The sequence below is a fragment of the Scatophagus argus genome, chromosome 12 (assembly GCF_020382885.2).
Source record: "Scatophagus argus isolate fScaArg1 chromosome 12, fScaArg1.pri, whole genome shotgun sequence".
NCBI classification, from domain to species: Eukaryota; Metazoa; Chordata; class Actinopteri; family Scatophagidae; genus Scatophagus; species Scatophagus argus.
In genome coordinates this window covers 6,299,675-6,325,766 of record NC_058504.1, presented here as the reverse complement: position 1 = coordinate 6,325,766, position 26,092 = coordinate 6,299,675, and the positions used below count along the sequence as shown (strand labels likewise).

Sequence of the window (26,092 nt, the reverse complement as noted above, 5' to 3'; positions counted from 1 at the left end):
TTCCCTCCTTCTTATCTTCTTCTTCCTCCTTACTACCTTTTCTTTTACCTTATAGTTCTTCTTGCATGCTTTAACTATGTCCATCCACCTTTTCCATCTGTTCTCATTTCAGTAATCTAGTAATTGCAATCCTATACCTTCCTTCCTCTGTCACCAATGGACTGACGAGGGAAAGACTAAATAAGGGAAATGTCATACTAGAAGAGGCAATGAAATGATTGTCCTAAACACCCAAACAGGTTTAACTCTGACAAACAAGATCCCCATCTCCCACTTCAATCCCACGTATGGTCCTCCTTTTCAGAGGATGAATTCAGTAAAAGCATGTCTGCTTTAATGAACAAATTCATGCAAAAGCAAGCATAAAAACAACCCAAGCTCTAACCACAGGACAATGAACAAATGAGAAGCGTTTATTTTCAAGTACACATACATTTTCCTCAAGTTAGGCAACTTCTTAAATGTCCCTGTAGCCTCCAGGACGGCAATCTCATTGTCGTTTAACCTCCTGCGGGGAGAAAGATAGAGGAAGGGAGTTAGACATTTATTCTTTTATGAAGCAAACTGCTTTGAAGTCAACACACAGCTGAGGGAGGAATGACCGCATGAAGGTTAAGGGGCCTTTAGTGACTGTTGGAAGCATGATGCAGCACAAAACTGCAGAGGGAGGGAAAAAATAATTTAACATACTGAGAAGAGAAGAGAAGAGAAGAGAAGAGAAGAGAAGAGAAGAGAAGAGAAGAGAAGAGAAGAGCAATGACTCTTTTCTATGTGGTCATCAATACCCACACTGCCCTAAGCCAAGAGAAAGCAGTTTGAGAGATAGTAAGCTAGACATCTGCTTTATAGAGGTAATTTGTACTAAAAGGGTAATGCTAAAAGGATGCTCTTTGTGTATGTGTGTGTGATAGTGAGAGAGAGACAGACAGAAGACAAAGAGGTAAAGTGAGAGAAATTGAGTGAAGAAAGTGAACCTTAGGCTGCAGGGGACTCTTTCTAATGAGATACAGGGGGAGCTGAAAGATAAATCAACCAGGATGAAGCCAAACAGAAATAACGCAAAGCGCAAAGACTGAAGTAGTTCTGTAACACTGCTTGGTTGGTTTGCATATTCACAATACAGAGAATAAAGATGGAACATTTCTGATTTCTTTACCTTGTAATCCAGTCTCCTCATTATCAACTCAGAATGTACAGTACGTTTTATTGAGTGCTAATAAGTCTCCTAAGAATGATTCCATCATATTCATTGAACACTTTCAAGGCCAGTGTCAAGGATTTTTAAGGCTACTAGGAAGAACTACAAGAAAGACAGAAAGACAGACAGAAGAGAGAAAGAGAGCAAAAATATATAAGCCTTCAGCTCAGCCATAACCCCCCCTGATTTCCCTTGATAACATAAGTTACACAGGGCACAAGTGGCAGCTTGTGTGTGTGTTTCATTGTGTTTGTGGCCTTCAAAAGTCACTGGTCGGTTGTGTTCCTAGGAAAAGAATGAGAGCGGGTGTCAAAAACAGCAGAAACTCTGATCTGCCATCAAACCAACCATCCATAAAGGACAAAGTTTATATTTTGGACATGATGCACCCTGGGAACAGATAGAGAGAACAGGAGGGAGGACTGGAGGATACAAGGGTTGAGAGAGAAACAGAACCACACAGAGAGAAACAGAGGAACTGACAGCAAATGGTCTGTGGGATACAGACATTATTAGTTATCTGAAGTGGCAGCCATGGTTGAATTCACCACTATACAGCTAACCCCCTTAAGTAATACTGTGGCAACCGTGCTGCAGTTATTCTCCATTATCACCACAGCGATGCTCTCCATCCCTCACCTACATTTTAAAGCTGCAAGTGATTCAGCGTTATTAGGTAAAACTTTGCTTCAGACTGGATTCCTGTTTTCTGAGTGAAAATATTGGCTGCTAGAATATTCAACAAAGTGCCAGTTGCTGAGAGTAAAATGGAACAGGCCTGCTTTTTGCAGAAATGCAGTTTTTGGTCTTGGCTTGTGTGTATTTTATGACTTTTATACAGTTTTCAAGTCTTTGACCGTTTCTCTTCTAGATCACATCACAACATTTTCTGTAGCTTTTTATGTATGCATAAACATAAAACCCATAAATATTCATCCATCCATTTTCTATTCCGCTTATCCATCAGGGTCGGGGGGTGTGGAGGGGGCGCTGGAGCCCATCCCAACCAACTACAGGGGAGAGGCGGAGTTCACCCTGGACTGGTCGCCAGTCAATCGCAGGGCCACATATAAACATAATTGTTTAAAATAAAAACTCATTTTTTTGTCTGTGCTTGAACCCTTGAACCCTGTTCAACATAAGGGTATGGGAATAAAGGGATCTTTTTTTAAATGCCACTGAAAACATTGGAAGGATAGGATAAGATAAGATGAACTTTTATTAGTCCAGCAGTGGGGAAAATATCAAGAAAGAAAGAAGTTAATTTTTTGTTTTTACATACTCATTGGAGTATTATGGAGACAATAGTGAGGAAGTTGGCCTGTCACGTGGGTTTGTCACACAGCCAGCATACCACCCATGTTTGCTAAAACTTTCAATTGGAAATAATGTATGAAAACATTATGCCATCCATAAATCAGCTGATTCACGTGGACTGTGGAGTGTGCACAGTCTGTTCAAAATTGACAGCAAAAGTTAAAACTACATAAAGTACATATTCAGAGCCGCGTTCTGAAACACATCGAGATCACTGAGATTCACGTACAAATTAAAGGACTTAGGGTTGACCTGCATACATAAACAGAGCTTGACACACATAATAATGTGTTTATTTTGTCAGTGACTCTAGTGTATTCTAAACACATACAGACTTTTTAACCATTTAATCATATTACGGTGATTTTGTCAAGTGCTCTGACTCTGTTACTTCCTTTCCATTTTCCAGTAGGACAATGAATGATCCATGGGACTGCTCGGTATTCTAACATGTGACCCTTAACCACACTTGATGATGGTTCCTATGGGACTACGAGGGAGATGAAAAAGAGTGCTGTGAGGCATTCTGGTGCGGGAGTTAAAAATGAAAAGGTGACGTTCACCATACTGCTCAGAGAGAGGCAGAGAGAAAGAGAAAGAAAGGCAGACATATGTGCGTGCAGTGCATATGTGTATTTGCTTATGTCTTTAAGCATGTACGCAAGCCGATGTGCTAATGTGTTGATACTGCATGATTGCGTTTGCGTATTTCAGTGTGTATTGCATGTTTCAGTACGTTTTGGTGCGTGCATGTGCTTTAGAGAGTGCAAAACCTCTTGACAGGTCTGTGGCATATTAAACAATGTGCTGTGGTTTATATTTTCAGATTAGAGCTATTTAACACATGGCCTTCAATCTGACATTTCATCACATGTTGCATACAATACATATGTATGTGTGTGAAAGGGAAACACAAGCTGACTTACAGGTCTGTGGTGTGTTCAGGAATGTGTGAAGGTATACGGGTCAGTTTAAGATTGGAGCAGTCGACCACGGTGCCTTCGCAGCGGCATTTCTCTGGACACACCAGATCCTGGAAACACTCTCCACTCAGACGACTACGATAGTCCTCCTGACCTGCAGAGGAAAGAGGGGGGGCAAGAGAGACAAAGAAAACAGAAAAACAGAGCGGGAGGTGTAAAGAGCAGGAAGAAAGGGAAGGAAAGAAGAAAATCCACGTAAATTAAATCAACAGAAGGATTAGGAGACACAACGCAAGACGGAAAAACGATAGAGGAGGTGACAGAAAGAGAGAGAGGGAGACAATAGAGACAAAGAAAGTTCTTAATGTTAGTCTCTATAGGTTTTTAGTTTAAATAATGACCACATGCAAAAACCTTTCTATATATACCTCGTAATGAATAAATGCAGGTTATAGTAAAAAAAAAACATGTATATTCAAATGGTGCCACGTCAAAGGACCTTCTTCCATTGACAGATTTTCAGTAACTGTCTGAACTGTCTCTTATTTAACTGTTTGGAAAATTTTATTTTAATTTCAGCTGTGAAATGTTATAAAACTCAATCAGTTTATCAAGCATTTGGAAGACATTAATGAACTTTGTGCGGTTTGCAACATGTGTGTCAAGGTGGATGACTCGTCTTCTACTGCAAACCAAATCTACACAAATAAATTAACCTGAGCCTGAACTATACATATGTCATCTAAAAAGAACAGGCTGCATGCTGCTGCAGTATGGCACTGTAAAGCAGGCACAGGGCTGATGCAGCGAGGGGTAATTCTGCATGGCTGCCACTATAAATCAAGTTAACAAACAGATATCCATGTGGTTTTAAGAAATCATTTTGTAGATCAGTGTGGTTTAACTCTGGATGTTTTTCTTTAACAAGGTAAGCCAGAGACCACTTCTGTTATTTAGATATAATTTGAGCAGATATTATTTAAGACCACTAATGCCTGTGGAACAGACCTGGTTTACATCATGCTGCACACGTATTTGTGCACCACATATACTCCTTATAGTTCTCACGGTTATTATTACATCTCTCTCTTTGCAACCTTATTGGTGTCTCTGCTCTCCATCAACATAACCTTGTCTGTTTTTTGCCACTCTTCCATCAAAATGCACAGACTACTTGTTCTTTCATTCTCTGTCTCCACTCTCTCCAGGCACACAACCTACATAGCTCATATTCTTCATTGTTAAAGACTTAAGACCACCTACTGAGGGGTACTCTGCAATGCACAACCCTGATCTGAACTCAGCAAATGATCACTGCTCTTCAAATGGTGTCATCTGGGAGAATTAGCTAGTTATCTCCCATTCAGTGGCAGAATATTTCAAAACCATATCCCTGGGATCTCACAAACCTTGTTAACTGGCAAGTTGACAGAAAAGCAAGAGCACGGGAGAGAGTGAGAAAGTGAGCAAAGAATTTGAGGTGAGAAGGTTTTATGTACTATAGTAAAAAAAGTAAGGATTGAGGAAACTTGTATAACAGCTGGAGTTTTATCTTCCAAGTTCCTCAGTTGGAGCAGAAAAGGGTAAAGCGGACTGTATAAAGGTGGCGGGACGAGCCACTCTAGCCACTGAAACACTGTCACTGCGCAATTGTTTGGGGGGGAGGGGTGGGGTAGCATAAAATGCAGGAGCCAGCATCGCTAAGAGGCTAACAACTTAACAACTGCAGTCCACAATATTGATAATTGCACAACTTCCTATCAAACACTCAACAAGCAGTGTCCCTTTCTCTGGCAGTATGTATCATACATTACACTATGTGTTTATATAAGCAAGAATATGAGCGAAATTTCATGAATGAGAGTTCAGTCCCATGACGGTGTGCAGCTGAGTAGTTTAATCAGACTGAACCAGGGGCAAATACATCTTGCTCTGTTTTTCACTGAAATGAGAGGAAAGCAAAACTTGGCGTGATTGCACAAGCATTTTCCTTTATGTGGTTCGAGACCCTACTAAAAACATAGTAAAGCTTTCCAAGGGAAACAACATAAAAGTAAACAAAGAAACACTTGAGCTCAAATTTATGCTGGCAGTTGGGTATTCATGGTGTATATGGATGTTTAAATGGGCAGTTTAAATTATTGATATTTATCGCTGATATCACTGAAAAATTTATATCTAAGTTTTCCTGTCTATGGCTCAGTGATGTTCATTCATTTCAACCACATAGTCCCATGTATCAGAAATACTATACATTAATGCAAACATACATACGGAAATTATTTAGCCTTCAATATTTTTTTTGCTCCAAGGCGTGTGATTGGCTGGGAGAGGCAGGTGGGTGTGTGCTTGGCGGTCCCTGGCGCTTGACCGAACCATGTGATGTCACAGTAGGCGGGGCCACATGGTTAGATCAAGCACAAGAGACAGCTGCACGAACCAATCAGAATGCAGGTCCACACAGGAGGAAGGTGGGGCAACAGAGAGCTGCACCAATCAGACAGGGGGCAAGGTCCAAACAGGATAGGAGAGGCAACAGACAGCTGCAGATCCACACAGGAAGGGAACAGGACCAGAGAACTGCCCACCAAAAGCAAATATGTCCACACAGGTCCAGAGAGGAAGAAAAGATGCAAGGAGAGGCATGGGACTGCAGACAGAAAGGGCTGAAGCAAAGAGGGCCGCCATAACTAGCTTTAGGAGCATTTGTAATCGAGTTATCTTGATTAGCTCCATGGGCAGAGCACTAACGATAGGATTTGCTTACCACTGAGACTTGCTATGCCAAAAATGTACTAGATGTGCTCATGGCACTGCAGAGCACTTTGGATAAAAGCCCTCATAATTTAATAGTATTGGTTATGCCAGTTGTTGGGTGACCAGTTTATTTTGGGACACACCATTCTAGAGAACAGGAGGGGTGGAAATTTCACCAAATATTCTGTCTAACAGACACTGTACATACATTTAACAGCACACTGATCTGTTTTCCATATATTTTGTGTACCTTCCATTTGATCATTGGTCTACTTTTTTGCAGGCTTCTAACAAAACACTGGTGATGGACGTTGGTTACTTAATAAAACCAGTAAAATACCTGAAATACACTTTGTTGCTGACGCAGGATATGCTTATATCAGATCTCTGGAATGCTGCAAAACTTATGAAGTTCATAGAAGTCTCCTGTTATGCTGCATTGCAAACCACCTGATTGCTTACAACTGCAGTTCTAGCTCAATTTAAATAGTTTGTAAAAATTCTGTAAGGGTATTTTAAAAAATTCATTTTCCAGTGTCCTATAAAAAGGCACAGTGTTGAAGACAAACAATGTTAAGAGCCACTCCAGAGCAGCCCTGATAATGTTAAGTGTATAAAGTCATGCACACAAGTGGGCGATCACAGTCTATGGCCAGTCCCTGCTGGGTTGGTTATTGTGCTGCCTCAGTATACTGAATTGGACTGTGCTGTAATTAGTGAGACCCAAGGCTCATATATAAAGGAAATAACAGTAACACAACACTACCACAGAGACAGATAGAGACTGTGTGTGAATGCTTGTGTGTGTGTGTGTCAGTAAAAACAAACTGTGTCAATTTCAGTTTCTAACTGCACACATAAAATTACTCATGTTTAAAGTCTTTTACGTGTTCATCTTGATGCTCGTTACTAACCTGCAGGGGCGACTACCATGCATGTTTGCTAGTGTTTGTGTGTGTGCGTGTATTTAGGTGTATCTGAGTGAATTCATTTCCTACCTGTGCACCTGAACTTTTTGCCTTTGACCTGGCTGATGCGTTTGTTAGCCAGTCTTCTGGGGTGGCTGCAGCGAGCGCCGCTGGTCTCAATAGGGTTGTCAAACAGGTAGTCTGCCAACCACTTCAGGTGACAGTCACACATAAAGGGATTCTGGGCCAGATGACTGGGTGGGTGGGGGAGAGATGGAGAAAAGGGGTGATGGGTTTGTCTCAGTTGTTTTGTGTTTTTTCAATACTTTGCAACTCCTCTTATTGCTATAGGAAACATTCCGGATTCAACTAAAAGTCATAAAAGCCTTTACATTTGTTGCTCTCAACTGCTGGTGTCAGCTACAAAAATCCCCCAGCATGCAGGATGTCAGGTATTTAATGTTTAACTCAGCAGAAGCATAGTCCTAAGTGTGTAACCTCTTTCCGCTGTCAGTCTGACGAATCATACTTTTCTGATCGTCTTTTAATCGTTCAGTCAATAAAACGTTTCAAAAAATGTGAGGCCCCAGTGATGTTGGTTGCTCGTTTTGCTCTACTAACAGTCCCAAACCTCAAGATATTCAGTTTCCTGCATATCTGACAGTAAAGCACAGGTGAAAAAATTAAAAAACACTTGAAAAGATGGGACCAGAAAATATTTGGAAAAGGTTAAAATAATAATTCCATTATTTAAATTGCTGCAGACTAATTTTCTGTCTATCAGATAATCAATTTATTGACTAATTGTTGCAGCTCTGGTTTAGACACCCGTACTCTAAAAATTACTGGGCTAAAACTGACCCAGTGCGGGGTCAACACTGCATGAACACAATAATGGCCGGTTTTTGTTCAGTAATCCAACAGTAAAGTAAAAACATCACTGACACTGGGTCAAAACACACCACTGGTTTTGGGTTAAGTTAACCGAGCAACGCATCAGTAGCTACACTGACTTCACACTGTGTTGGTTTATGGAAGAAAATACTCAAAACTTTCCGATACTTACAGTGTCTTGATGGAGCGCAGGGGGGCGAACAGTCCTTTGCTGATTGTTTGCAGTTTGTTGTCGTACAGAGACAGCAGGTTGAGGTTTTGCAGGTCTTGGAAAGTGTTGACTCGCAAACAGTTAATTTTGTTGGCATTCAGCAGTCTGAAACACAAGGAAGAGCCATTCAGCATTTGTTGTTTCCCTGCATTTGTTTTACTTACTTAGCTCTATTATCTCCGGGCCCTGCACGAGCAAAAGATAAACACATCCACATTTAAAGAGATAATTTCTTTTTCTCAAATGCATCCTTACTGCAATACTTTTCTCCCCTGGCATCTTCTTCTCACTGTTTCCACAGTCCTACCCTGTAGCCTCTCCTACCTTCTCCATAGTTACAGTAATATTTGTTCCAGCCATGACATATAAATCTTAAAAATGTGGTTTTATATTTTCACTTGCTCTTCTGGATGGAGGAAGAGAAAACATAGTGGAACGGAGATGGGACGGAGGAAATAATGAAGTGAGACAGGGAAGGGACAGGCGAAAAATTAACTTTGAGTGACACAGATATACAATTAAGTGAAAGAGGCTGACAGTCAAAATGGAGGAGAGAGAAAGGAAAATGAGAAATACGATAGAGGGATTAGCTAAATGACAGGAAGGGTTTGCACTCTGTCCTCCCTCCCTTCTCGTCCGTCCTTTCATAGCTGTGCTTCATTAGCTAATACAGCAGATTTTTGCCTGCACTTTATTGTTCTTTTATCAGACAAACACCTTTTCTCTTTCTGTCTTACTCTTTCATTTTTTGTTTCTTTGTCCGTCTCACATTTCCACTCGTTTTCTCCTTTATTGTCTGACAGGTGACTAACTCTGTGCTTGGTACAGCAGCTCATCTTAATCATCTCAAGTCCTCCTAACAAGCAAATTTACTGGTGTAACCCACGTATACATGTGCGTACACACACACAAACTTACAGGGAGATCCACGCACACACATGCTGCTCTGCGACATATTCACACCTCATTAGGCAGCTCACAGGGGGAACTAATTACCTGAAACTGCACCAGTACAGCAAAGCAGCGCAGACAATATAAACAGTAGAACGGTAGCTATACAAAGCAGTAAACACTTTGTCATGGAAGGTTGACATTCTGCTTGATTCACCGGTGAAAGTGAACGTATAATTTATAATTATTACACTATATGGGACAATAGCAACATCTTAAAATTCCTGACAAACCGACTGTCTTTTTATGGGAGGATTTCTACTATCAGAGTCGAAATATTAAAAGACATATTCCCTCCCTCTGCCTGCTGAGTGAGCGCCAACACCCGCAGGCTGTGTCTTTGTAGGACTGACCAATGATGTGGCAAGACATGAATATTAACCAGCCATTCGGTACTTATTTATTCATTGATCTAAGCACTCACAAATGCACAGAAACAGTCATGAATCACCTTATTATTGGAACACGCATCCATGAACTGTATAAACAAATATAAAGTATTCAGTGTTTCTAGCATTTAATATTTAATGACGGGAGCATCATGACAAGGTCATGGTGGAAATGTCTTTCCTCTTGGGGAATATTAAATCTTAAGGATATACATACGTTATACATACATTGACATTAAAACAGAAACTTCATCTCTCTCTCTCTCTGGTTTTCCTCACACCTCACTCTAATCTGCATTTATATGTTTCCCATATATATCTTCATCCCAATATGTCTACATCTTTTTTCCATCTTTCCATCTGCATACATTAATTTATCTATCCATTCATCCGACCACAACTCCCAAGCCCCCCCCTTCTGTGTCAGACTATGTGCCGTGCATCCCAATGATCCACCTAAGCCCGTAAAAAGGTGTTTGTGCTTTAGATCCACTCATCCTCATTCTCTTTGCTTCACTTCACTTTACGATGGAAAAGCCCAGAACATTAGCTGGTTCTGCAGTGGACTGCGGCATTTGTGAGGACCATATGCCACATACAGTGCCAATGTAGTCATTTTAGGAAACAGAATTTTTATTGCATACTGAACCACTGCCGCAGTTTGAACCTGTGCCCATGAGGAATTATTCAGAATTAACAGTTTTCCTTCAAGTAGGCACTAAATATTGAACTATGGGAGACTAAACTTTTTATTACGGTCCATCACATTACTTTGTGTTGATCATTTAAGAATTTTTTTCTGTACATACACAGTTACACATGATGCACACCACATCGAGGATTAATGCATGAAGAGCAAATTCTGCTGCTCTGTCTGCTCTGTTGAACGCATGTGTGTGTGTTCAACTAAGGATGGGTCAAATGCAGAAGACGAATTCAGTGTGTGTATGTAAAAATATAAATACTGTCAATAAAGCTGATTCTCCTTCTTCTTCTATAGCAGCCAGCATGATGCAGTGATGATTATCAAGATTTGCTCTTCCTCATATAACCACAACCATACTGTACAGTGAAGCATTAAGAACCTCTAACAGTGGCCCCGGTTGAGATCACAATACAGCAGAGAGGACTTTCTGGTGCCAAGTCGCCAAATCATTGTAATCAAGGAAAATTAAATAAAACATTACAGACATGCCTACTTCCCTTTATGATGCGCCAATTAGAACGAACAAAATGGCAAAACAAAAAATTGTGCCACACAGCAGTTACGCATTGTACTGATAAATCATCTGGAAGAACCACCTTTATTCTACATTTTGCATGTCCATTGGCTGCCACTTGGCTTGGATGATTTTATAAAATAAACTAGCTGAACAGAATTTCAGATCACACTGTTGCAAATCCACAATAATAAAGCACTTCCAGGCTAGTCCATCCCACATTTAAGAGTGATATTCTTTTGTTTACTATATATTGTTGCAGATTGTTTTCTGGGGGGACCACACATACTCACAGGTACTCACATAGCGACAGACCACACAGACAGTACTTACAGTAGCTGCAGGGAAACCAGTCCATCAAACAATCCCTTGGGCAGCTCTGTGATCTTGTTGCCATACAACACCCTGCACAGGAAAGACAAAGCGACATAATTCAGGTTGCACAGTTTACAAGGCTTCCTTTAGACACTGAGACATATGCAGTCTGAAGCCAAGCTCGAAGTGACATCCACAAGTTGTAGCATCTTATGGTATTTTATCTATTAACTGTGAGTGTATTTTGGGGAAATTTTAAGTCACTAGAAAGTAGCAATACAGTGAATGAGCAGTTAATACTGTCTTTTTTCAGTTTTAATGACACGGTATTGAAGATCAAACAATACTCCTGTGCAGTTGGCCTCTCTGAGAACTGTAATGTCTAATCATATTTAGTGTAACTTAAAGTATTACGCTTTCACATCCTTATCCTACCCAGAGGACTGCTGAATATGATGATATGTGAAATTTTGAAAAATCACCAAATCTGGCTGATGAGCGATACTGTGACACTAAAGCACTAAAAATGATACTGAAAATCAAGATGTCTTTCATAATGTCTTCCATCTAATTCCACTAATGGTCTGTTGGACCATTTAGCTCATTTGATTGGCAAAAACTAAAATAATGTTTGAGATGTGTGCATTTGCAACTATTAAAGTCACTTGAGCAATTTTGTTAAACCTCACCTCAGCTGGCGTTCACGGCAAAAGTCGTGCCTTTCCGTGACATCCCTGTTCAAGTGACTTGACTGTGTGTGTTACATGTGTGTGTTCATTTGTAACACCCAGGAGAGTTCACCTTGTCTGCTCCTTCTTGTCTGTCTGTCTGTCTCATTTTCATGCTCCAGATTGATTCAAATTAAACTGTCCTTCATGTTCTTATCACATTCACCCTCAGTGATCACACACAAACACACACACACACACACACACACATTGGCAAATAGAAAGGCACAAACACAGCACAACTCACATGCCACAGTATTGCGGTCCAGTTGTCAACATCGACAGCGACAACATTTTTATTTGCTAAATGTCTGGAAACGCAATTACTTTCCTGTCTAGATATGTGTGTGTGTTTGCATGTACATATTGCATGTCATACTTACAGTGAGGTGAGTGAGCGAAGACCGCTGAAAGCATCAGCAGCAACGTCAGAAATCTGGTTCTTACTCAAATCACTGGAGAGAGAGTGAAAGAGAGAGAGAGAGAGAGAGAGACAGAGAGGGGAGATAAGTGCATTACTTTAATACACAGTAATGGGGTTCATGCTATGTGAATGTCCTAGAACTGTCTGACAAATGATCATGAGAGAATACATCAGCAGAGGTCAAAGCAAGGGGATAGGAGTCAATAAAGTAAGGCCTGTAAGTAAATGAGGGAGAGGAAGGAGACTGAGAGAGATGGACAGAATGAGGGAAAGAAGTGAAGCGACAGGAGAGAGAGAGAGAGAGACAGAAACTGGAAGCAGTAGTATGTTAAGGGCAGTTCATGTCATTCACCTCCACCACTATAAGATATATTATTCAACACCTCTGTGGCGGTTAAAACTCTATTTACTATGGCACTATGGCTCACAGTCTTCAGAAAGGTTCTAGATTCAAACCATTTTCTCTTATTCAGGTAGATTCATTCATTAAAAAAAATAAAATCATGATAATGTGAAGATCCTGGCCATTTAGATATGTATATTATATAAGCAAAAGTATCGGGACATCTGACCATCACACCAACAGGGACTTTAATGACATTGCATTCTAAATACACAGACCACTTTGCAGCTTTAACAGCTCCCACTCTACTGGGAAGGCTTCCCACAAGATTTTGTTTCTGTGGGAATTTTTGCCTAAAAATGATACTGATGTTGGACCAAAAGGCCTGGCTCACAATCTCCGTTCCAGTTCATATCAAAGGTGTTGGATGTGGTTGTGGTCAGGGCTCTGTGTGGGCCAGTCAAGTTCTTCCACAACAAACTCATCCAACCATGTCTTTATGGAGCTTTGCTTTGTGCACTGGGGCACAGTCATGCTGGAATAGAAAAGGGCCTCCAACAAACTGTTGCCACAAAGTTGGAAGCATAGCATTGTCCAAAATGTCTTGGTGTGCTGAAGCAGTAAGATTTCCCTTCACTGGAAGTCAGGGGCCAAACCCCTGAAAAACAGCCCCACCTTTTTCTATATAGTGCATTTTGTTACAGTTACTGCATAAGTTACTGTTTCAATTCTTATATCGATCTTTATAATTTGATTTCTTCTCATTTCTAAGAGACTCGGGTCAGTGGATATGATCAAGGCACATGACTGAGGCTCAAAATGTTTGCACTACATTACGTCTAAGTTGTCAGTTCTGGTAAAAATTTGTTAAAAACTTCAAGCGATCATGTGAAAGCTTTGTTCTAATTTTTTTTTTTTTGGTCAAACAATTTCAATCTATTATCATGATCAGTGCTGCTATTAGGATTGTGAATATGATTAGCTAGGAGTCAATACGCTGTTTTAAAAATTATCTCAGCTTGGACTCCTTGTGTGAAAGTCAGTAGGCTCAAGATATGCTGGTGTAACCTCTGGAGTGCCACAAGGTTCTATACGAGGTCTGCATTATCTTCTCTCCACATTTTTGATTTTGGAAGTATCTCGCATGAACCTTATAATGCAACCCATGTGGAGGTGACAGTAAAAAAAAATCTCTAGTGTCTTAGTATTCATGCACATTGTGTGTGTGTGTTTGCAGTGTTATCCAGACTTACATTCTTTTGAGCTTCTTGTAGGCAGAAAAGGCTCCAGCAGGGACACTTTTAATCAAGTTCTGCTCCAAACGACTGAGAAAGAGAGAGAAAGAGAAATTAAATGAAGAAGGGTGGGGGTGAAAAAGAGGGAGATGATCTTTACCAGTCCCTTCAAAATATAAAAAAGAATTAATTAGATGAGCACATTACCCCTAAAACATGCAATAAAAGAATTTGAATAGAACTTCAGCAACCGCATGATACGCATGAGATTACAGATTTAATTTCACCAAGGACAAAGAAATCATCCATCCTGTAATCTTGATGTCCTGTTTACCCCACCGCCTCAGCTGAGCACAAGTGCACAAAAAGTTCAAAGGGTGGTTGTTCCAATCAACACTGACACAATATTTCAGCAGGTTGGTCAGTGCTTTGCAGCAGGGGCTGGTGAAGGTCACTCAGCAAATGTTGGGTTGAATTTTGAAGCTCAGCAGTAATGGGACCAACCAAAACCTGGACTGCTGACCACAGTTCCTGTTTTGGCCAAAGTGTTCAGGAGGTACAGCAACTAACATAAATGTGTCCAATGGAAAAGCATGACAACCGGCTATATAAAGGAATAAAGGAATTCTGATTCTGATATCAAATGAGCTGTCACTCAAACACGGTGAAATACAGGTTTTAGTACACAATTTACACATGGACCAACTGGTTTAACTCTAACTGGCAGCAGGGCATTAACAATTTTCATTTTCCAATCATTGTTTCTCATATTTTCTATTTGAAACTTTTGCAAATTTCTTTGATAAACCACAACATTCTTCTTAATATGCAGTCTGACTACTATTTACGATCACATTTGATTCCTCAACATTTTCAGGCTAAGCGCCAAAGGGAATTTATTACATCTCTTTCTCTGGAAGACTGCGGACTCATTACACCATACGGGTAGTATTACTCTATTATCATGTGGGGAGCCATCAGAACTAGGCACAAAGCCCACGTTTGGGGAAATGTACTGTAGTTTAGGTTCTGCTCTCCTGATGGTCTGAGCAACACATTCGTCTATGTAGCTCATGCATTCTTCATGACTCCTTGTTGCTGTAATGAAAAGGAGGGAATAAAGAAGGAAAGGAAAGGAAAGCAAAAGGAAAGGAAAGGAAAGGAAAGGAAAGGAAAGGAAAGGAAAGGAAAGGAAAGGAAAGGATGCAGAGGATGTGATGAGAATAAAAAGGGTGAATAGATCATAATAGATAAGATAGCTGAAAATTAGAGAAAAAAGGATGAAGGAGAGGACAAAGGGTGAGAAGGGGAGTGGGAAATGCAGACAACAAGAGAGAAATCAGAGGAGTGGAAAAGTGCGGACAACGGGAGAGGAGAGGAAAAATCAGAAAAGAGGAGGATGTGGTGAGGTCTGAAGGCCAGCCACAGGGTCAGCTGTCAGAATGATAAATGGGAACTAATCCGCCCTTCTTCCTCTCCTCCTCTTCCTCAGCCCCCACTCAGTCATGCTTGTGACCTCCACTCCCCAAAACTCTTCTATCTATCTATCTATCTATCTATCTATCTATCTATCTATCTATCTATCTATCTATCTATCTATCTATCTATCTGTCTGTCTGTCTGTCTTTCTGTCTTTATAAGTCACTTCACAGTTTAATAGACCAATATATTTCATCGCATGGACTCTAAACTGAGTTTTGATCACATTTGATGGGATGAAATGCAATTTAGTTGAATTTATTGCATCAACCTGCTGTCTAGTAGCAAACCGTGTTGTTAAAATGAAATGCTTATGTGGTCCTGGCTTTGAATGTAACTCAACCTTTACAGGTGCCTGTTTCTTGGCTCATGTCCCTTTCAAAATTGCCACACCTCACGCCCTTGGCAAGCAACATCTTATTTATACTAAGGGGTCAAAATAAATCAAAAGATATTAACAGACAATCTGCACACACAACAAGTAACAATTTGCACCTGAGGGCTGTAAGAAAAAAAACAAACAAGGTTGAAACAAAGACACTTAGAGCTTCAATATCAAAGGATGTATTAAAGGAAAGAGGCAGCATAACAAATCTATAAGGTGAGGCAGCGATTGAATAATAACTGAGACAGGAGATGAGTTTGGCAGGTGAGCACAGTGGGCTGAATTCAAGTACACACACACACACACGCACTCACACACACTTAGAATGTGTGTGTGTGTGTGTGTGTTCTAATGACCCCTTTAGACAAATCTGTTTGGTTAAATTGCTTTATGAATTTATTTGATGTGAAGAGACAGATTAACATGCACACACTTGCGTATATGTGCATACATACATACATACACATGCAGACGCACACATTTGGCAGTGACTCTTGCCACCGACATCCAGAATGATGACTTTGTCCCTATGAGAGGACTGACAATACATCATTCCATTATACTCTATTGTTTCTGGCTGCGCCAACAATATTTACCATAATGGATGTAATGTTAATTCTGCATGTGTGTTTCATAGAGATTTCATCAAACATGTTATGGTGCCTGTGGCTCAGTCTCAGCCCATATGTATGTGTCTGACCCTCCCAGAATCTGTGAGCGTGCATGTATTTTGTCCACGAGTACATATTTCATTTGTGCAAGCAAAACTGGTGTGTCTGCATATACAATGTGAGGGCACCGGTGTGTATGTGAGTGTGAATGTATTACTTATGCTGGGGATGTATAGTGGTATTTGTGTTACGTTGTGGGGAAGAATTGCTTCTGTGCTCAAAGAGCAATCAACCAGCTGTCCTCTGCACAAACAAACAGGGCACAACGATCAATACTGATATCAAACACATCCCACTGTGTGTGTGTGTGTGTGTGTGTGTGTGTGTGTGTATTTAAAAATGCATCTAAAAGACAGAGAGGAGGAAGAAAGAAAGTCTAAGTGTATGCGTGTGAAATAGAAAACTGTCTAAAACAACATTTGCATATATACCAGTTTTACTGTATAGCAGTAACACATCTTATGCTGAGTGAATAAAAAATAGGAGAAAAAGGCAAATTGGTACATGATTTTGTTGTGCAAGTGCAAATGATGGACTCCACAACCACACAAGACACACATGCTGAAGATGTGGAGCGTTTGAGTAAAATAAAGCAGACTTACATCTCTACGATGCCCTCAGGGAGGTTGGCTGGTATTTCAGTAAGACCTTTACGGCGACAGTCCACTATGTTGTTGTTGCAGCTGCAGCTGGGCGGACACACGGCCACCTGAGGAACACAAGTCCTCGACTCTGTCTGCGCTGGACCTGTAAACAGCGACATGAAGATACAATATGTCATGTTCTAAAAACATCAAACAGAGATTGGCTTGAATTTCTTTGAGTTTCAGCTCACTTTTGTTATGCTTCCAAATATGAAGAGGGGAACAGGAGGTTCCTTCATGCCTACAGCTACATTTATACTTATATAAATTCCACCATGAAATTTTAGCTTCCATGGCATTCCTTACTAATGTTTTATCCAAATGGGATTCGTGTTAGCTTCAGTGAGGAGGTTCAGTGTCCCATGATGGTCAAATTGTTTCAGAAGCATTTGCAGCCTGCCTGGAATAAAGGTCTTTGGGGGAAATGTGGCATGTTTTGAAATGAAACAGGAGGAAATTACAGTATAAACTGAACGTAAGCAGGCTTACTAAACATCATCTGGCCACAGTCTGCACACACAAATAGTACTAGATGTGAGGAGGAGGAGGAAGTAGGGTTAACATGATCACACAGAGACAGGGAAGTGAATCTGAAATCAAGGAAGGATGGGAGAGGGGTAAATGGTGAAAAAGTGGGTGGAGGGGGAAAAGAGAGTGAGAAAGTTAAGAAAGAATGAGAGAAAGACCGGTCTGTTATTGACACCTGCAGTAACACAGACAGGATTGGGAAAAAAAACCACACACAGTAAGAAGAGGTCCATTACGGAGTGTGTTGGCAGAACAGACAAGACCAAAGGCTAATAAAGAGAGCACAGCCTGACAGTCTATTAGCACAGAGAGCTGAATCAGATGTCTATAATCAGTGTCTATACTATCTTACAGCTGATAGCACTACTGCTCTTACACTGGCCTTTTAGCTGATAACATGCTCTACATGGTTTCCTTCAGTGCTATAAAGTTAATGCTGAGCTGTCTGGAATTGATAACAGCGCTGCCTGTAATATTGGTCTTTATAACATTCTGTTGATTGTATACCTGCACAACAAAACATCTCAGTCAACAGCACTAAAGTCAGCTGTACTTGAAGCTGCTCTATTTTTGCTGAGTAGCTGTAGGTTAATTCTGTGTCAGTTTTAAAGTGAAAAGAGCTCATGTGTCACTTTGATGCAGCTGCAATGGAGCCAAAACTAGCAAAAAAATTTTCATGGGTTTTGTTAAATATTAAAAATATTTATTTGGGGAGTTTCACTGACAGCAATGCTCTCTTTTCAGGAATACTTTCAGAAGTCTGATCTGTTGACCACTGAAGCCTTGTTCTCAAATCCATCTGCTGGTTGACTGAAAGCACAACCTTCTGGTCACAAACTTGCCTCTCTAATGCTTCCCACAATAATAAGCACAGCGTGTGGTTGTCCTTTTGACATTTCAGTTTAATATCGTGTGCATGCATGTTTGTATAAGCTCACCATTGCAGACAAAATCCTTCTTCTGCACATCTGGGACATTGAGGCCTCTCATGTGGGCGGGGGCCATGCACTGGGTGAAGGGAGCCAAGCCCCGCCTGGCTCTGAGCCAATCAGAGAGCCAGGACAGGTGACAGTCACAGTGGAGATTGTTGGAGTGCAGACGCCTGAGACAGATGGAGACAGAGATTAGTAGTTTATAATAATAAACTGTTAGTTAAACAAGAACAGTTAAGACAATAAACTGTTGAATACGCTCACGAAGGTTGGTCTTCTAAAAGCAAGAGTCTCTAAAAAAGCCTGCGAAGTTAGACTGAGCACATCAGCTCAGTAAGAGCAAATGTATTTGAGTCTGCATTCAAATAAGTTCTATTTTTCACACACACAGCTTACAGGATCATGAGGCTGTTGCTTTGGTGGAACACATAAACAAACAGAGTAATATCCCCAGCTCTCATTTCCCCAAGGTCTGTGACAATATGACTCCCCTTAGAGCGGGAACACACTGGGCTAAATCACAATCCATTCAGAAAGACAGAGAGTAGCTGAGACAGAGCGAAAAGAAGGAGAGACAAATGTGTATGAGGAGACAAGATTGAGTAAATAAAGAACTTGACAAAGATCTTTTTATTTCTTTGGAGAATTTCTGCTCATTTTGGATTTCATGATGGCTAGCTGTGTGTCAGGACATGTCATGATTACACCTGATGAGCCTTGGATCCCTGAGCCTCTAGACCCCAAAAATAAGACATTATAAAGGGTCAGTCCACCATTACAAAAATGCATATTTTACCACAAGCCTCTTTTGGTAACTTGTCACACATTTAGCTTTGGTTTTACTCTATGTGACCATGTTTTCAGATATCTTTCTATGCCCCCCGCCCCTCCCCACTGAACTGCAGAAAGTGAATAAAATTTTGTTTGTGGTGACCAACGCTTTGAGAACTCCACAGCAACTCCAGAGCCAACGTTTCTGTTGTTCTGAGAAAGCTGTGCCGGTCCCTGCTGTATCATAAGAAATTGGAACATTATTTCTGTCAAATGTGGAGGGACAAAAACAAAATTTACTTCAGTTGTAATGGGTCGGAGGCACACATCTCAGAGAGTGGACGAAAAGAGGACAAAAAAGCTCAACTACAGTGTCTACATGGCTGTTTTTTAGTTACTACACTACGCTACAACTACAACAACGTTTTGCACATACATTCTGAAATTATGAAATAATTATTTTCTAGAATAGTGTATGTAAGTTAAATTAAAATAATGTGCTGCAAATGGCTCATCCTGCATCCAGGACTTGGTGAAACCATGCACCACAGCCCATCCACTGCTCTTTGCTACTGCCAGTCCTTCACTATGGGCTTCTGTTCAACAAAATCACAGCTGTTGTCCTGCCCTCCTGACTCCACAATGATGGACCAAACTCCCCACTGACAACAGGACAGCAGAAATTGTACAGAGTGAAAACGTATATGTTCAGACCACTATGCACCATGGTCCATATATAAAAAAAAAATAACAATAATCTACAAATTTCGGGGTTGGGATTCAGATGGTTGAATGCACTTACTTTAAGTTGCTTTGGATAAAAGCATGAAGTTATATACAGATGTAGAATTAATTAAAAGGTACTGCTTTTATAGAACGCATCAGGTGATGTTTCACAGAGCTGAAAGTCTCTATGTGCTGCACTGGCTGGATGTGACACCTCGAGGGAGAGAGAGAGAGAGAGAGAGAGAGAGAGAGAGAAGGAGAGCGAGAGGGAGGGAGGGAGAGGGAGAGATGAACAGCAGAATGTCTTGTCAGCGTATTACATGCCAGCCGGGATATCTAGCCTTTCAGAAGACAGGCCTCTCTTTGTAATAAAGCAGAGGACAAATCCTGTTATGGAACAGAGATGGGCTCATTGATGCTAGCAGCGGGGGCAGTGAGTTTTAATACTGCTCTCCCATTATAAATCCAGTTTATAGTCAAACCCCTGCCTGGAGATAGCCACGTCCCAGCCCACCCCCGGCTCAACCTTAATTACTGACAAGTAGGATTAAAACACAGGGGAGAATGGGAAGAAGCAGGGGGTACGGAGAAAAGTGCTGTGTGTGTGTGTGTGGGCGTGTATTCCTGTAGTTGTGGGGACAAAAATCTGTTTACGCAGTCACAGGTGAGGAACAGGTCTTACTTATGGGGACACAATGCAAGTCCCCACAATGTAAATCATTAAATATGAGGGTGAAGACTTGCTTAAGGTGAAGGTTAGGATTGGGCAAGTCATGTTTATTGTTATGATGAGGTGGTGTTTAAGCCTCAAGGAAATGAATGTAAGTCTATGAAATGTCCCTAAACGCGATGTGTGTGTGTCCGTAGCTGTGAGTCAGTGATAGCGCTTGTTTGGCTTATTGGTGGCAGGTGGTTAGGGGCATTGTGCATGGTGTTTCTATGAAAGTGTGTGTGTTTGGTATGTGTGTTTATTTCTACTATTTGCTCCTGAGTGCTGCCGGGCGTATCTGTAATACAGAGAAACAGAAGCAGTGGGAGTTCTAAGCTTTTTAGTGGTTCAAGTTTATGAATGAGAAACACCATGGGGTGATATCATTACTGGTAATAGCAAAGGTAGATACTGCAGAAAAAGACAGGGAGAGATGAACAGATAGAGAATAAGAAAAAAAATATTAAAAAGAGCTAAACATACGTAAAAGCAACTGTAGGAAGAAACCATGGATTCATGGAGAGGAAAGCTGCTAATAAAATCAGTAAAGCATCTAAACGCTTTTGACTGAATAACTCATTGTAATAAAAGCAAAAAAAAATGCAAAGTTTAATACAGTGGAGGCAGCAACAAGCGGGAGGAGGGTGATGAAGAGGTAGAATGGAAGATGGGACAAAGAGGAGAATGGTGGACAGAGATGTTAGGACAGGAGAAAAAGAGATGGGGCAAAGACTGTGGAGTGGTGGAAAGAAAAGAAGGAGAAGGAGGAGGAGAAAAGGGAGCGCAGGAGGAAAGGTGGAGATCGAAGGAGGCAGCTGGAGAAGCTGGGAGGCGAGAAAAAGGATGCAACACAAAGGAGCTGATAGGGAGGAAGGACAACACAATGGAAAGATGACGGTGAAAACAGAGAATACATGACATCTTAAGAATGGACCAAGTGAGGAAGGTGTGAAAATAAGGAAGGGAAGACAGGACAGAAATGTGAAATGGGATGCACTCATAACACAGAGGAAGAGAGAAAAAAGGAGGCGGACAAATGAGGAAATCGGAGGAGACAGTCACTCAGTGTTGACAGAAAACAGAAGCAGACGAGGGCTTCTGATTAAAAGATATTGGATATTGGTAACTCTGCACTCAATCTGCTGGCAAGTGTGTAGCTGCCCTGCTGCCTGGAATCCAATTTTAAAAGGCTGATTTCAAGCCGTATTGCCTCTAGCGCTGCAGCAGTATGCAGGAAATACAGAAAACTTGCCATATGCTAGGATATTGATGGATGTCGTCGTTCAAAAGTTGAACAAAGGAAATGCTTGTAAAAGATAAATGGACTTCTGCTATTGTTGTGTTGCTGATTTAGAAGTTCAAATTTCTGAATGTTAAAGTGCGTCGCTTGACCACACAACGGCCCCTCAAAAATGATGATTTGGAGAGGAAATCCCATTCTGTGCGTGCTGGTTTGGCAGAATTCAAGCCAGTGCGGCCAGCAGGAATGAATGGTGTGCCTCTCAAAGGGATTATGGGTAGTTTCCCTTGAGATGGCATGCCATCGCATTTCACATGACTAAACACAGAGAAAAACACACAAAAAGAAACACAAAACAAAATCTCCTTCTGAGCAGTCAGAAAGGATGATTGGGCCACAGCTGTGTGTGTGTGTGTGTGTGTGTGTGTGTGTGTGTGTGCATGTGCGCCTCAGTGTCTCTGCTCCTCCCATCAGTTACATCAGTAACTCCTAATGAATCAAAGCAGATTGAACTATAGAGGCAAAATGGGGCTTTCTTGTGGCATTAATGAGGTTACCAATACTCCAGGGTGTGTATGTGTGTGAGGCTCATGCACACACTCGTCACTGTATCCATCTAGTGTGTGTGTGTGTGTGTGTGTGTGTATGCGCACGTAATGGCCACATGATTATTCACAGTCATGAAACAATAGAAGAGCTGGTCTCTTATTATGGCATGATTAGACAATCACACACAGTCATGCTTGTGTGTTTGCGGCATGTGTGTAAGTGAACATTACTTGTATGTATGTGCAGTGCATGTGTGTACTTACTCGGCTTGCATGAGTATGTATCTCTGTGCATGTGTTGGTGAGCTTCTGTACTATATATCAGGAGTTTTCTCTGTGTGTGTGTGTGTGTGTGTGAATATGCATTATACTCACAGTGTCCGCAGCTTTGGCATGTGGTTGAAGCTGGACAGGGGGATGAGGGTGATGTTGTTGTTGTTGAGGGTGCTGGGCAGAGATACAGAAAGAGAAAAACAGGGAGAAAAGAGGGGGAAAAAAAGAAAAATTAGAAAAACTGCCAACACTTTTTGGTCTGGTGGTGTAAACACTGACTCAAGTCAAATTAAACTCTTTTCAGAATGATTTCCGGGGGTTTTTAGGTGGCTAATAGCATTTTCTCAAAATCATATTCTGAGAAAATAAAATCATTCACAGGACAATCTGTATTACATTTGAGCTACGACAAAGGCGCCAAAATAGAAATCTAGAGCACACAAAGTCATACATACATTCAATTTAATTTTTATGGATCAGTGTACATTTACAAAACAACTGTTAAGTGAAGAAAATAAAGAGATTTAAGTCCTGTGGATGTAGTAAAGAATATAGTTAGTAGATAGTTGTGCCAAGACATCTCAGGGAGTTTAACTCATAATTATTTATTGATACTCATGCACACACACATGAACACCTCTCCACCGCCACCCCCCCACAACACACACACCCCAGCTTGATCCATGTTTCTTCTATCTCTAACTTATAAGCAGGTCGCTGCTGTCTCTGTCTATTAGTTCCCTCATAAACTACACTCTGTCTCTGATGTAGTATCGACCTAAAGTGGAATGAAAAACAAGGTTGACTGTCATTACAACCAAACATACACACACACACACACACACACACACACACGAAATCCCACTTGGTGTGTTGAAGAAACACAATGCCTATTGATTCTCTGTGGTTTTCATGTACAGTAATGAGAGCAGTGGGAGGGCAGAAAAGACGACTATTCCATCAAAGTAATCCGCAGGGGGATCAGATTGCAATGACACACTCATACAAGCTGGTAAAGCTGCATATACAAAACATTTGTGGGGTGGAGGACCTATATGAGAAGTCCCTCATGACCGAAGCAGTGCATACATGCACATAAAAACACAATACAGCAAAACACAAGACTGGACAAAGACATACAACTTACATTATGTGGTCATAATGGAATCAGAGGAGAAAATCCCTAGAAGCTCTGTGGCTATAAATTACTGATTTTCAGCTCCAAATCTTGGTTGTTTAAAAAATGGTGCAGTTTGGTTTCAAACAATTTCCACCCCAAACTTCGCTGTATTTCCTGATGTAAGAGGACAATGGCCAAATGATTTTACAGTAAACAAGCTTCTCTTTCAACATGTACACATCAGAAATTGCTTCCACATGGAGAAAATGAAGCATAAAAAAAGCAAATAATGCAAAGCATGTACCAATAATAAGCAGAAACAGCACCTAAATAAACTTTGAGCTGTGCAAATGATTCTTTTAAAATCTGTTGGATTATTGATTTTATTTTAAAATTCAGCATCGACATTTTCAGTTGGATTTGGTCTGGAATACAGCATACACAGCAAAAATAATGACACCTCATTATAACTTGTGAGGCTGTTCAAATGGCTGAAAGTCAAATTTTTTTTACAGGAAAAAAACACGAGTAAATGACAGAACCACGCTACACGAGAAAATCCAGGGATTTCTAAAATTTATACTACAGGATAATTTTTCTGGTGGCTTGCGGGAGCCAACATCCACACAAGCCAATGCAACCCTTTTGCTTTGTTTTTCATGGATCATTAATTTCACTGGATAGAAAATAGGTCTAGTTTATTTTACATATCACCCGAAACCTTGTGTATTCAAAGAGTCATTGTTTCAGGAAGGACGAAGACTGACTGGTCATTTTTTATTAACACCCATTCATTTTTCAAGTTTGACAATGTGCTTTTAATGCGCTCTGACAAGAACAAGGCCAGCCTTCCCTCTGAAAAATGGTTCATTTTCAAATTGAGAGGACAAGTCTCTATAATATGTTTTTGTCTAAACACACACTGTGACCACGGTGATGGTTCCGATGTGGCCGACAAAAATCAAGGGTGGTTTGCTTTACGCACTGTCGTCACAACTGTTCAAAATAGGATCATTACTGGGAGTTTGCTGTGTTTTTACTAACACCCACTCAGACTTAAAATAGACTGTTTTTACTTCAGTCTGTTGATGTTACTACTTTTCTTTCTCTTTAATTCTCTCCCCTTCCGATTCTCTTTCTACATTCTCCTTCCTGCCAGTATGGCCTCAGTGGCCTTGGTAGACGTATTAGGTTTCACACTCGCTCTCTCTCTCTCTCTCACACACACACACACACACACACACACACACACACACACACACACACTAACACATCAGGAGCACTGCTATGGTCAGCCCTGTCAGGGGTGATTCCACCCAGTGTATATAATTTAATTGTGAAATAACAATAATTTCCCTCTGCAATTTTACTGTCAGTTATTCTCCCAGTCATTCTGTTCAACCCCTCCCTTTACATTTCTCCGCCTTAATAAAGTAGCGACTGGACAGACTTAGGCCAAGATAAACACTAAAAACATCATTTAGAGGTCCGCAACTATGTTTTATTTTGTGGCTGTTTTTTCCCAGCTTATTTTACATGCCTCTGGTCATGAATGCACTCTTTAAAAAATCAGAGACACTCTTGGGTTTAAAGAGAAAAAAAAAAAGAAATTAAAGATTTAGTAGACCAAGTTAGAGCCTGCCTTCAATTACTAACTAAATTTAACTAACATTAAATTTACTTAAACTGTAATGTGCTGAGCCTAGGTTTACCCCAGAAAGTACAGTTTGGTTGAATATGTCATTTTTGGCTGCATTTTTAAACTGAAAGAAATACATGATGTGATTAGATTTGGCACTGAGTGATACCAGCTACAGAGAAATGTCCACAATACTGCACACCTGTGAAGTTCTGCAACATTTGACCCAAGTTAATGCTTTTGCAGTGTAAAACCAGATGGGAACTTTCCACGAGCCCTGCACCTTATGTCAGTTTAAATTTCATAGCCGTGCAGCCTTGACAGATCCCAACACACCATACTGTACTTCCACCACAAAATCGCACAGAACAAACCGGAACATTGGCTGTGTAGTTGCAGTCCCATTTACAAATGTTTCACAAGTGATGTTATATGGTTAGGAAAATACTTTTTGCACTGTGTATTAGCATCCTGTGTTGTAGCTGTTTCCACAGTGACGTTATGCCTTGAGTGAGATAGCTTTATTTTTTCACCAAGACTTTGAATGTTCTGGTTTAAGGCTGCTCTCAGGACTGATTTTAAAGTTAATGATACCACAGAGTTAAAGATGTAAT

At 40.7% G+C, this 26,092-nt stretch overlaps 1 protein-coding gene across 1 annotated transcript in view; it reads right to left on the bottom strand.

Moving 5' to 3' along the window:
* The window catches only part of slit3 (slit homolog 3 (Drosophila)), a 227,626-nt gene that overhangs the window by 44,234 nt on the left and 157,300 nt on the right, over positions 1-26,092 (bottom strand). The window contains exons 7-16 of the mRNA XM_046405716.1: positions 22,822-22,893; positions 18,459-18,622; positions 16,951-17,095; positions 13,832-13,903; positions 12,195-12,266; positions 11,102-11,173; positions 8,170-8,313; positions 7,194-7,357; positions 3,442-3,592; positions 434-508 (exon numbers count right to left, since the gene is read on the bottom strand). Of these exons, the coding sequence (XP_046261672.1) occupies positions 434-508; positions 3,442-3,592; positions 7,194-7,357; positions 8,170-8,313; positions 11,102-11,173; positions 12,195-12,266; positions 13,832-13,903; positions 16,951-17,095; positions 18,459-18,622; positions 22,822-22,893 (1,131 nt within the window). The remainder of the gene's footprint in view (positions 1-433; positions 509-3,441; positions 3,593-7,193; positions 7,358-8,169; positions 8,314-11,101; positions 11,174-12,194; positions 12,267-13,831; positions 13,904-16,950; positions 17,096-18,458; positions 18,623-22,821; positions 22,894-26,092) is intronic.